General features: G+C 34.9%; 1 protein-coding gene across 2 annotated transcripts in view; it reads right to left on the bottom strand.

Moving 5' to 3' along the window:
* The window catches only part of ITGA1 (integrin subunit alpha 1), a 170,429-nt gene that overhangs the window by 18,206 nt on the left and 137,860 nt on the right, over positions 1 to 14,363 (bottom strand). For both annotated transcript variants that reach the window (XM_059062985.2, XM_059062984.2), the window contains exons 19-23: positions 13,951 to 14,160; positions 11,682 to 11,762; positions 6,728 to 6,804; positions 4,020 to 4,109; positions 2,575 to 2,677 (exon numbers count right to left, since the gene is read on the bottom strand). In XM_059062985.2, the coding sequence (XP_058918968.1) occupies positions 2,575 to 2,677; positions 4,020 to 4,109; positions 6,728 to 6,804; positions 11,682 to 11,762; positions 13,951 to 14,160 (561 nt within the window). The remainder of the gene's footprint in view (positions 1 to 2,574; positions 2,678 to 4,019; positions 4,110 to 6,727; positions 6,805 to 11,681; positions 11,763 to 13,950; positions 14,161 to 14,363) is intronic.

The raw sequence follows: 14,363 nt of genomic DNA, 5'->3' as shown, positions 1-14,363 counted from the left end.
TTCAGCAGGAAGCTGGACTCACTGTCCAGAAGTCCTCGCCGTGCACTGAACTGGGTCAACCAGGTGCAATCCCCGACCCCTCTTCTCCAGGCCCTCAGCCCTCTCCTTGGCCTTTCTGCGCTGAATTCTTAGGCGAGCGGGGTGCTCCTTAATCAACAGAGACAGATGCCAGGAAGTCCAACTGACCTCCCTACCTGAGCCTTCTAGACTGAGAGCTATTCAGATCTGGAGCTGTTTTCTGTGGTTGCTGAAGATTAAATGCATCCCTTAATCCTGGAATTCTGGAGATTCCTGACCACCTGTGCCTGGTCTCTTAACCATTCTTATCTTCTTACTGTAACATGCTCTGGGATTGCCTGGCATTGCTTCCCAGTCTAATTCCAATTGTTTTTCGATATTTAGTTAGAAATTGGGTATTCTGTAATGCACACTTATTCTTTCTGATTTAAAACAATGTTCCTTAGAGATACATTGGAAAATATTGAAAAATAGTAAGTTTCCTACAGTTCTATATTGGTAACATTTTAGTGCACAAATTACCTTTTATATTTGCATATTATGTATCTTATAAAATTTGTATCATATAAAATATGAAATTTGGTGTCCCATTTGTAAAAGTTATTATGTCATGGCATCTTCCCATAAATTTAGAGATTCTTTGAGAATATGATGTTTATTAGCTGCTTAATGACAACCACAACATCAATATTTATTGTTGACTGTTCCAGACACTGTGCTAATTTTCTCACTTGCATTATTCCCTTTAATCCTGTTAACAGCCCTATGAGGTAGATTCTCTTATTATCCCTGTTTTATCTATGAGGAAATAAGGTTAGAATGAGAATAAAGACTTCCAAGGTCACTGAGCTGGTAAAGAGCAGAATTAGGTTTTTCTTTTTCAACTCCAAAAGGTGCCCTCGCAACCATTATAATAGCTGTCTCCCCATGCCCAGGTTTTCATTTTAAAACTAATATAAATAACATTGTTAAGAGTATCTCTGGGTATAAACCTGTTTGTACCACCAATAATTTCCTATGGGAAATTTCTAGCAGTAGAGTTACTGGGTCTTACCTAAAAAATGTTCTTTTTTTTTTTTAAATTCCATTACTCCAATTTTAGATTTTACCCTGGCAAAATAATCAGAGATACAAAAGATTTATGCTCAGGGATATTCTTAACAATATTATTTATATCAATATTATTTATAATAGTTTAAGAGTACCTGTTTCAAGTCCGGACCCTAAAAAGTGACAATTCATGAAGATCTACAACATTCAAAGTCTTTCCCTCCCTTCCTTTTTTTCTTTCCTTCCCTTGCTTTTTTTCTTTCCTTCCTTTCTTGCTTGTTTTTTGCTGAATTCTTTTTTTTTTTTTTTTTTTTTTTTTTGCTGTACGCGGGCCTGTCACTGTTGTGGCCTCTCCCGTTGCGGAGCACAGGCTCCGGACGCGCAGGCTCAGCGGCCATGGCTCACGAGCGCAGCTGCTCCGCGGCATGTGGGATCCTCCCGGACCGGGGCACGAACCCATGTCCCCTGCATCGGCAGGCGGACTCCCAACCACTGCGCCACCAGGGAAGCCCCGCTGAATTCTATAATCCAGGAAAAGCAAATGGGGCTCGAAAAACTGGGTAGCCTACATTTCAAAAATTTACCTCAGTAGTAGAGTGATTGGCATTCATACTAACTTCCTGGGTGTAAGTTATCATAGGCATTTCAGCAAAGGGCACAAATAAAAACAATGAAATGTTCTTGAGAGTATTCATTTATTTCCACTTTGTATTTCCACTTTGTATTTGTATTTCCACTCTTTTTTCATCGTTGCCAATTCCCAAAGAGATTGAGACCATCTTCACCTCTAATAATGCTGCATTATTTAATACTTTTGAATACAGTTTTAAATCCATCATTTGAATTGGATGCTCTTTCACTTGCATAATATTAACTTGAGTCTGTGTCTGTAAGTAGGCAGTACCTAAAATGACTGCCTGGCTCAGCTCCATAATTACTTATTATAATGGTTAGGAAAAGTCTGTTATGAAGAGTTCAAAAATAGAAATAGAGGTTGTAATAGAAAATATCATTTAAAGAGGTGATAGTAGGAACACCAGTAAGTTATGGTATAATACATATGAAAGGTAGCAAGGAGCAGAATAAGATACAAATTTATTTGTTGAGTAGGGAAATTATTACCAAGACAATTTGAAATAATCAATTTCTGAAATAGTCAAGTTATTTTTTAAAAAGAGCTTTTCTCAGTTATACTAAAAATGCAAATAAAGTCTACATGTTTATAGGTAGTGTCTACTTGGTTCCCTATTTTTTCTAGGAATTTATTATAATTAATTGTGTCATAAGGAAATTAGGGACTTGAGTCTTTAAAGTAGCTTAAAAGTATAATTATCATCAATTTAAATAAAATTATTTTAAATAAGTGAAATTATAAAGAAAAATATGCTGGAACGTAGAGATTAACTGTTGAACGAACATGTCTGTGTGTGTCTGTTAATACTTTTATTTAACTTACAAACTTACAAATAACTCTTTTACAACACTAATTTAGAGGTAATTTCTTACCAAGTAGAAGATATTAATTTCATTTCCAATGTCCTCAGTAGAACTAATAACTTCAGGGACTGTCTCGTTGGCCGCAATTGAAATATGGTATTCACTTGCAGAGCTTTAAAGAATTAATTGGAAAAAGAAAAGTAAAACACAACAAAGTTTAACTTTTACTTGACTTCACTCTTTTTCTTTCTTTATACCAGGTAATCCCACAAAAAGTACTTATAGAGATTTCAAATCAAAGGCAAATTCTTTTACCCTGAAATCTAAAGTTAAATCTTTGAGGAGGGTGAGAAAGATTATAATTTAATTCCATAGTTACTGATGTTAAAATACGTACAGTTTTTAAAGTAAAAGTTTCATTGTTACCAAGTGAAAAGTTTTCATTAATTCGCTAATATCATATACATTTAGTGAATAATCAGGCTAAAACTTGGTATTTTTAATAGTGCTGAATTTAAATAGATTTTTAAAATGTGTTACCTTTTCACAATTTAAAGTTCTATATTTACTGCTAAATTTAAAAGTTCAGCCTTTTTCATACAACTTCTCCATGTTCTTTGGATGAACTTGGTAGAATGAAGTGTAATATAAACATATTTAAAAGCAGTACTTCAGTTTAGAGAAGACAAATAAGAAATATTTATTAGTTTAAATAAATGAAAAATTCTTGGGAAAAGAGTGTACCAAGAAAAATGGAAGCAGAAAAATAGAAAACAGCCAATAGAACTAAAGGATAAGAAATAGAAGCAAAATTTACATGTATATCATACAATCCTTTCACTTTTGTCATCTGTTATCAGTAAAAGGAAAGTGCCATAGAAAATAAATTAATAATATGACAAGACTCTTAGACTAAACTTGCCACAGATTCTTGTACTTTTTGTACATTGTGCACATTTATCTAGAAAAAGCCTAGAGTCCTGCTTATACAAATTTGCCAACATGAGTGGTGTTTGGATAGATCAGAAGTTCTTAGGAAAAAGGATGGTTTATGAATAATGGGAGAAATAAATAGCTCTTGTCAATGAGCAATAGTTTAATCTTGAATGTCCAGAATGGGCAGGCTAATCAGATCCCATACAATAACAAGAGCCAAGAAATATGTTGGTGACCTCTAAGAACATCGCCTTTTGTGAAGGATTTCTGAGTCTTCACCTTGCATTCAGGAGTTAAGATGGGACTGCTAATGCAATCCGGTATCATTAGCACCTCACATTTTAGATTATTTGAGATGCTGATTCTCAATTTTTAGAGTGCACCAGAATCACCTGGAGTGTTTAACACAGATTTCTGCCCCTTCCCCCCACAGAATTTCTGATTCAGTAGGTCTGGGGTGGGGCAGAGAATCTGCCTAACAAACTTCCAGGTGATTCTGATGCCCTTTGCCAGGGACCACAAGCTGAGACCCACCGGGCTGTAGGAAGCATCAACATGAAAGTGTGGTGTTCTCCTACCTGTAAAACTGTAGTCCAACTTCATATTTTACAGGGATAGAAACGTTTACTTCATTATCAAAAAGGGCTTCAGGTGGCTCTTCACTGTCACTAGAAAACATACAGCACAGTTGGACAAATCATTAAACCATTGACTATTTATAGACCTTTCTAAGCATTTGAACAAGAAGCTTATTTTGCCAACTAAATAAAGCACACACACAACATGTGTGGGATCCTTGATTTTTTAAAAAAAATTCAGTGTGGAGAGGGAGATCAGAGATGGGTATTGTTAAAAGCTGTCGAGGTGATTCTGAAGTGCAGCGAGGGTTGAAAAACACACTCATTTAGTATGAGGTTTCTCAAACTTCTATGAGAAGAATGATAAATATTCTTGGGTCAATGGTTAAATACACAGATTTGGGGGCTTCTCTCCTAGAAAAATACGGATTTAGTAGGTCCGAGTTAGGACTCATGAATTTGTGTTTTTTAATATAAATCACACAGGTGATTCTTATTTATCACAGATGAGGCCCTTGTGAAGAGACATGCCTAGGATCACACAGCTGAGAGTAAATCTGAAAATTTTTGTCATTTATAGTCTTTCTATACCTTGTACTTGATGATTGTATTATTTGTTGAGCGCTTACTTATTCCCCTGATTTTAGTTATCGTTTAATTATGTATTATGTAAATGCATGCATATATTTTATACGTACATATACACACACGTATCTCATACTCTTCTGTCTTAAAAAAGAGTACGTCCAGGCTTCCCTGGTGGCGCAGTGGTTGAGAATCCGCCTGCCGATGCAGGGGACACGGGTTCGTGCCCCGGTCCGGGAAGATCCCACCTGCCGCCGAGCGGCTGGGCCCGTGAGCCATGGCCGCTGAGCCTGCGCGTCCGGAGCCTGTGCTCCGCAACGGGAGAGGCCACAACAGTGAGAGGCCCGCGTACAAGAGTACGTCCAAATAATATAATAGTAACCAACACTGGCTCTGGGTCCAGAGTGCATGAAATTGCTCTTGGACATAGACCCACTTTGGGAAAGTTATTTAATCTCTCTGTGCCTTGGTTTCTTCATCTATAAAATGGGGGTTTTACCATTAAATTCTTAATAAATGGTGAGTACCAAGTGTAAAATACTTAACATTGTGCCTAGGACATAGGAAATACTCAATAAATATTAGATTTCATTATTATTATCACACACACCTCTCTACCAAGTGACTAAGCACCTAGCATTTTGTCTCACAGAATGGGCAAAGAGTACTCATTAATGGCTCTGCTTATTCCCAAGTGTATCAGCGGCTTGATATGTGTGATGGGGCAGTGAAGGCAGCTCCCTGCCCTGGGTTATAGATATATGTGTGATTGGGTTTTTGCTGTGAATGGTCCCGTTCCCCACTGCAGCTAAGTTAATATTCCAAAGAAACAGCTCGGTATTTATGACTTCACCCCTCAAAAACTTCTCTGGCTCCTCGTGGCCGGTTCAACTAAGAAAAGATGCCTCATTTTGAAATTCAACACTTACTGTAACATGGTAAGATGTATACTCCGTGTTTATCTTCCATTACTCCTTTATGTATTCTCTATATTTGCACTAAAATGGATCAGCCAATATTCCCCCAAATAGATCTAGTGGTCTACCTTTGAGTTTTTGCTCAAGCTGTAAATTTTGCCTGAAATGTTCCATCTAACTACCGACCAACCTCTCTGAATTGCTACCCACCCTTTAAGGTCCTTCTCAATTATAACCTCCTTGATAAAGCTTTCTTGGATTCTCATTGCCAAGCAGATGTAATTTCACCCTCCATTAAGTCTCTGACACATGGCTTATATTTCTCTAATGAATTTTCCTTGTTCTATCCTGTGTTATAAAAATTTAAATATTAGTCTCAGTCCCCTACTGTAATATTCACCCCATGAAGAGGTTCATGCCCTTATTGAATTTTATATTCCCTGAGTGACAAATTCGATATTTTGTCCATAATAGATCTCAAATAAATATTGTTGAATTGAACTGAATTGAGCATACAGAATTAACTCATCTATTAATTCATTTTCTCACTTATTCACTACTCACTAATTCATTCATTCTCACTCTACATTTATTTAGTGATTATTAGATTTTTTTTTTACTGGGGAAAAAAATAACAAATGATAAAAGTTTATCTCAAGTTGCTTATGGTCCAGTGGATAGTTATACTTAGAAGAAAGGTAAGCACTATTTCAATGTCCTTATTGGACTTTTGTTATTTTTAGTTTGTGTATTCTACGCCATTTCAGAAGCTTTGACTGATTTGAATAAAATTTATTAAACTACAAAAGGGCATCATAAAACTTTAAGTCCCTCTAATGATTCAGTTGACCTTGATGGGCAGTCAGTAAAAGTTTTTAAATTAGAAAAGCCTGTAAAATTTTAAATGGATTTGAATGCAATTTGGCAGATATAAGTGACGTGTGATTACAACATGTTTTATAGCTCATAGAACCAATGATTTAATCCAGTTAGGTGTATTATGTCTATTAAATGAAAATTTCTTTATTTGGCTGATTATCCATAAGGATGTTTTTGTGAAGCAAAGGGGTTCACTGCCTTCCACTTCTACTGATCCCATAAAAGCTGTAAGAAGTTCTAGTCAGTCTATAAAACAAAATATTTTAAATACATGAAAGAAATTATATGCATGCATACACATACACTCATGCACACATAGGAACCAACCTTGTTGTACTTAAATGAATGATCACATTTTCCATGAGATAAGATGAGTTAAACTGAAATAATATTTTGAATGTTACCTATAAAATAAAAATACCTTTAGTAACAGATAAAGAAGTAGAATGTTTGCTTTGATTAAAACATTAAATTATATAAATGATATTTTATCATATTACCATTGTCTACCAGATCACAATCATAAACAATGTTATTATGAAATGGTCATAATTAAAGCCTCTTTCAAATGGAAACTTCAAGTACCAGCAACCATCTATATCTATCCATTATAAAATAGGGGAACACATACTGAATTCCATTGATTTGATAGTATAAAAAAGTTGTGGACCTTTAAGGAATAACAAAAACAATATAAAACAAAATAAAAGGCTTGGCTATTTAAAGTAAACTATAAGAATCATAACTTTAAAAAGCAGTGAGTTGTGTTTATAAATTGCAGAATTAAAACAATATCCAAGAAAAGCTGGAAAATGTTTTTGTTTTACTGACACTCAAATACAGGAAGTAACTTACTTTTGAGAAACTATGCCTGAGCACGAATTATGTAATTCATGGCTCTTTATAAACACCAACATGCAGAACAAAAACTAGATTACTCGTTGAAGAAATATGTCATCAGTAGAATTCTAGTCCAAGAGGCCTCATAATAATGCTTACAAACTCAATAATGTGCTGAGGTATTTTGGAATTTGGGCCAGCAAAATTGATAGTTCAAAACATACAATTAATAAGCTACCTAAACTTTTATCTTGTGACTAGACAAGATTCGATACTTAAAGCTCTTTTATTCAATTTAGGCACCATTTTTAGAAGGGGGTGACTAGAATTCAGGGATCCTGAGATTTGCATGGTCGTACACTCTAATGTGTGGGATTTTCTTCTCCCACATATTTTTTTGAGTTAGTTTTTTAAAAAATAGTTCTGAGAATCTGAAGCTCTATAGTTTTTTTCTTGCTTTGAAATAGTAATCACAATTCCAGTAGAAGCTTTATTGGGTGGGCCAAATTGTCAGAGTCTCAGTGAGCTCATTTTTCCCTGACTGTCCTTAGCCCTCTGACTGGCCTGGACATTTGTCTTGGCATTCCCGATGTGTCTTCAGATGGAGGGAAGACACTAGCAGAGAAGCGGGGCTGAAGAAGCTGCCTATGCATATTGACCTGATTCTGAAATGCTTACACTGCAAATCTAAAAATATATTCTAAGTGTAAAGCCCATGTAAAAATTACTTGCATGTTATCTTTCCATCTCTCTACTGATGACAATGAAACACTCTGAGTAAAGCTTTTGCCCTAAGCACCAAAGAATTGCTAAAGAAAGGAAGAGATGGTTAAGAAATTATTACAATTTCAATTAATGTCTCCAATGATTGGGATATAACAGAGGGTATATCACTATTCTTTAGGAAATAGAGATAATTCCAAGGTTAACTGAAGTGGTCAAAGGAAGGAGTAGACATGGGTTGACATTCCTTATTTCCATGTTAAATTAGAGGAATTAAGAGTGTTTTTTTTTTCAGAAGTGATGTGTATTTTATAGATTTGTAGGGAAAGAATGCAAATTCACAGTATATTTCATTTGAGATAGTCAAGAAACAGACTTTATGATGGGGTTCCAAAAGTAAATTGGTACATCTAGTTAGTTCTATAAGGTAAAATGGACATAGAAAATATTTATTGAATTTAATGATAATTATTATGATTCGTGGTTGGTATCCTAAATCACTATTAACCATGCCACATGTGTTAAGGAGAAAGGGCTTTTTGAATTCTCATTTGCAAAAAGAAGAGCTAAAAGATTTCATTATCGATAATTTGTCATTAAGAATTTCACTATAGATAGACATCTGCCATTTCCAGATGTCCAAACCAGTGTTTGTCAGCTTTTTAGGATGTGTGTTAAAGATGTCAGGGATCTACTTTGAAGTCTTATAAAAATATTATAATCTAAGAAAGTTGAAATAAATATTGGGATAGTATTTCTCTTTTTTTGTTTAAGTCTATGTCAAGTAAATAAAATACCTTCTTATTTCAAACCATTTTGATTAATTAAAGATTTCCCTCCTTAACTCAATAGTGAATAAGGAGCAAATATTCATACCGAAAAGCAACCTTCACTGAAAATAGATGCAAATACCATGTTTATCATTAAATGAGATGATTATTCTCTGCTGTTCATGGAAACAAATATTTCTTTATTTTTTATTTTATTTTATTTTTTGATTTATTTATTTAATTAATTTATTTTTGGCTGTGTTGGGTCTTCATTGCTGTGCATGGGTTTTCTCTAGTTGAGGCGAGTGGGGGCTAGTCTTCATTGCAGTGCGCGTGCTTCTCATTTGGTGGCTTCCCTTGTTGCGGAGCACAGGCTCTAGGTGTGTGGGCTTCAGTAGTTGCGGCACGCAGGTTCAGTAGCTGTGGCTCACAGGCTCTAGAGCATAGGCTCAGTAGTTGTGGCACACAGGCTTAGTTGCTCCTCGGCATGTGCGATCTTCCCAGACCAGGGATGGAACCCATGTCCCCTGCACTGGCAGGTAGATTCTCAACCACTGTGCCACCAGGGAAGCCCACAAATATTTCTTTAAAAATAGATGAAAGAACTCTTCTCTCTTCAATTAGTATGGTTCTAGGCAGGGCAATTAGGTAAGAAAAAGGAATAGAAGGCATTGGATTGGAAAGGATGCCTCTATTTGCAGATGACATGATCTTATATATAGAATATCCTAAGGAATCCTCTAAAAAAACTATTAGAACTACTAAATAATTCCAGCAAGATTGCAGGGTAAAAGATCAGTATGGAAAAAAATTGTATCTCTATGCATTAGTAATAAACAATATGAAAATGAATTAAAAGATTTCCATTAAAACAGCATCAAAAGGAATAAAATGTTTAGAAATATATTTAACAAAGGAGATGCAAACTTGTATTCTGAAAACTACAAAACAATTTTGAAGGTAATTAAAGGAGATCTAAATAAATGGAAAGACATCCCATGCTCATGGGTCAGAAGACTTAATATTTTTAAGATGGTAACACTCCCCCAATACCCATCATACTCCCAGCTGGCTTTTAATTTTTTTTGCAGAAACTGACAAGCTGATTCTAAAATACAAATGGAAATGCAGGGGACGTGGAATAGCCAAACAATTTTAGAAAGAAAGCATAGTTCGAAGACTTACAATTCCTGATTTCAAAACTTACAATAAAGCTACAGTAATCAAAACAACGTGGTACTTTCATGAAGATAGACATATAGATCAATGAAATACAACAAAGATACAAGAAATAAACCCATGTGTTTATGGTCCATTGATTTTCAACAAGAGTGCCAAGACAATCCAATGGGGGAATGAATAGTCTTTTCAATAAATGGTGTGGGAATATCCACAAAGAATGAAGTTGGACTCTTTACTTACACCATACACAAAAGTCCATCAAAGTGGATCATAGATCTAAATATAAGGGCTAAAACTGTAAAGTTCTTGGAAAAAACAGGAGTAACTGTGACTTTGGGTTAGGCAAAGTCTTCCTAGATATGATACCAAAAGCATGAATGACGAAAGAATAAATAAATAAATTGGACTTCATCAAAGTAAACACTTTTGCGCTCCAAAGAACACCATCAAGAAAATGAAAAGACAACTTACAGAATGGAAGAAAATATTTGCAAATCATTTCTGATAAGAGTCTTGCATGTAGAATATACAAAGATCTCTTACAACCAAATAATCAAAAAGACATCCCAATTAAAAAATAGGTAAACGATCTGAATAGACATTACTCAAAAAAAAATACACATGGCCAATAAGCACATGAAAAGATGTAACTTCATTAGCCATTAGGGAAATGCAAATCAAAACATCAATGAGATACTACTTCACACCCACCAGGATGGCTATAATAAAAAGACAGGTAGCAACAATGTGGAGAAATTGCAATCCTCATACATTGTCGGCAGGAATGTAAAATGGTACAGCCACTTTGGAAAACAGTTTTGCAGTTCCCCAAAATGTTACATTAGTTACCATATAACTCAGCAATTCCACCTCTAGGTTTATATCCAAGAGAATTGAAAACATGTGTCCATACCAAACCTATACACAAATATCCACAGAAATATTATTTATAGCAGCAAAAAAGTGGAAACAACCCAAATGCCCATCAACTGATAAATGAATAAATAAAATTTGATATATTCATAAAATGGAATATTGTTTGGAAATTTTAAAAAAATGAATTACTGATAAACAGATGAACCTTGAAAACATTATACTAAGTGAAAGAAGCCAGTCAGCCCGTCACAAAAGTCCACATATCGTATGATTCCATTTATATGAAATGTCAGAATAGGCAAATCCATAGAGAAAGAAAGTAGATTAGTGGTTGCCTGGGATTGATGGAGGGATTATCGAGGAAAAAAACAGCAGTAACTAGTGATGCATACAGGGTATCTTTGTGGGGTGTGAAAATGTTCTAGGATCCATTGTGGTGATGGTACACAATTCACAATTAGGTGAATATACTAAAACCCACTGAACTTTAAATGAGTGAATTTTGTGGTATGTGCATTATATCTCAGTGAGGTTATTATTTTTAAAAAAGAGAAATGGAAGTAGAGTTTCTATACAAAGTTCTAAACCAACTGGTTTGAAAGATTCTTTTTCCTACAGTAGAAAAGCCTACTATATAGGCGACACTAATACCAGAATTTCCCAGGTCCATTTATCATATAAGCTGTAGAGTAAAAATTCTTAATTTTGTCCTGGTGTTTGAGTTTGACCCATGCCACAATTGCCTTTTGATTTCAAGATCTCACAATTTTGAATTCAATCTTGTTCATCTATGTCATCCTAAACTACCACTAGAAGGATTTATATATTTGGCTTTGAGCAGATTATTTTTCATATCCAATTGCCACATGTATTTTCTACAATTTGCTTACCATTTCTCCTCTTCTTAGGAAAGGATATCCAACTTTACATGTGATATTATGACTGGATTCACAACTGTCTTTTTGGATAGCCTAGGAAGAGAAAGGAAACAGAATTAGAACAGACACGCAGGTGAAATACTTGAGCTTGATGGTCTAGAATTTTCCCAGCTGAACCTTAGACTGCTTTGCTAGGATTTGTTTCTCAGTATAGTTGTGAGAGTCACAGCATTCTGGGATCACTTGTCCCACAGCCCATGGAAATGTGAAAACATCACTTCGGTTAAGGATGGCTGTAGGATGAAGTGCATCACACCAGCCTGTCTAGATCTTCCACTGAAAAATGGGAGTACGAACAGCATCTACCTCACAGGGTGAATAGGTGGCTGCACAAAATAACCCACACATACTGGACTGACACATGGAAGCCCACAGTGAATGGTCGTCACTGGAGGAGTGGGTAAGAGCTTGAGTTCTGACCTGGAAACACCAGGATTTAAACTCTGACTCTACCACTGTTAGCTTTATCCTTGTTGGGACTCCTCACTTCTCTGGGCCTGATTTTCTGTCAGGTGGGGTTAGTCGAACTCTATCTCATCAAATTGAAAATGACCTTGAATATGAGACTCACCAGTATTTTACATACCAATAAGAAAGAAACAATAATGCTGCCTGTTAAATTAACATAGCAACTGTAAAATGCAATTACAGAAATGTTAAATTGTGAAAAAAGGGATTTATCTTAGAATCTCTGTAGTATAATAATACCTACGTACAAAGGAATTAATGAGAGTTAACTATGAATAAGTAGAACTTGTAGAACAGTTTCTGACACATAATATGACTCAAGAAATGACTGCCATTATTATTATTACTATTGTTGTCATTAATAGGAGGAGAAGAGAGGCCTTGTTGATTTCATAGCTCTGCCTCTCTGCTGAGGCCATGAAGTCATTTGAAGAAGATACAATGATATTTAATATAGTCCTCTTTTCTGAGAAGAATTCAGTGGTAATATTTTCCCAGCATCAATTTGCACATTTGGATTTTTAATTAACATTCTTTCCTGAATCTAAAATAGGTGGTAGTATAGGATGGATAAACAAGGTCTGACTGTATAGCACAGGGTATTCCAATATCCTGTGAGAAACCATAATGGAAAAGAATATGAAAAAGAATATGATATATATGTGTATAACTGAGTCACTTTGCTGTACAGAAGAAATTAACACAATATTGTAAATCAGCAATACTTCAATAAAATAAAATCTATAAAGAACTTAGAATAGTATATATCAGTAATAAATGTTTATTATTATAAAATAAAATAGGTGGTAGTAATATAGGACATTTTTAAAGCCTATCTTAGTATCACGTCCCTAAGTGATATCCTAATAAATGGAGAGAAATGTCAGTGAAAATCTGAATTTATAGAAACTAGACAATTAAAATGTTTAATATTGTATATAATAAGTGTATTTGCTTTTAATATGAATTATATATATTACTAACTCATATATACTGAATTTTGATTCAGGGGAATTCATTCAGAGATCAGAATTAAAAGCAAAGTTCAAATTTGGAAGTACTAATTAATCCTGATAGAGCATCTTATGCAGCTGTATGTTATTGCCAAAATAATAAAAAACGTCTGGGGAATTCCCTGGTTGTCCAGTGGTTAGGACCCAGCACTTTCACTGCCAGGGGCCTGGGTTCGATCACTGGTCAGGGAAGTAAGATCCTGCAAGCTGCGTGGCACGGCCAAAACAAAACAAAACAAAAACCAAAACAACCTTCTGTCATGACAATGAGACATAATCATTTAGTACAACTCTCTTGCCAGTGTAAGGATTGTGCATAGAAAAAGTAGGGAATGGTATCGATTTTTTTGCATGTAAATTTTTTGTTATTGTTCAGCACGTGTATTACTCCTTCTCTGCCCTTCTGTTACACTGTTTTGACTTTGAGTGTTATGTTTATTTTTTTTCTTGACTCAGTCTCAATTTCAGTGGTGTAAGGCTTCTGTGAAACATAAAGTTTTGGTATATCAGAGATCCGTTCCTCATACTGAATCCAAGAAGAGTCTAAGAGCTCTAAAGAAATATATCTGAAAAAAGCTTTTAAAAAAATCTTGGTCCTTTCACCATCAGTGAGTACTAATTTTGTACAAAATGCTTTCTATTCTAAAATCAATGTAATAAAAATTTACCTCAGTAGCATGAAAAGTAGGTTCAACGTGTGAGTATTACAAGAATAAATAAATGTATAACTAAAAGTTTACCTCAATTCCTGAAAAAATTAGATTTGGAGAATAATTCACTATGGTTCTGGTGTTATAGGCACTGTCCTCTTTATTTTTGACTGTGAGGCTAACATTGAACTTATCATTGTGGGACCTGACAATAAACAGGCCCTTTTCTGTGGTGGAGACATCCAGTGCGAGGTCTGAGATACATTTTTCCTTGTTTCCACAATCTTTGGCAAAGGGAATCTGAAATATTCACAAAAAAACATTTTTCAAACTTTAGCTAGGCATTATTGAAAATTACCTATGAACTTGCATAAAAGAAATGACATACTGCCGAAAGAAGAAAATCATAAACAGAATAGATTTCACTGCAGAAATCATAAGGAATTTTTACAGTTGTTCCTAAAATTGATAGGGGAAAATCATAACCTTTACTTTTGGTTATA

The sequence above is a fragment of the Kogia breviceps genome, chromosome 4 (genome assembly GCF_026419965.1).
Source record: "Kogia breviceps isolate mKogBre1 chromosome 4, mKogBre1 haplotype 1, whole genome shotgun sequence".
NCBI lineage: Eukaryota > Metazoa > Chordata > Mammalia > Artiodactyla > Physeteridae > Kogia > Kogia breviceps.
Note: the sequence above shows the minus strand (reverse complement) of the source record. Positions and strands in the feature narration are given on the sequence as shown.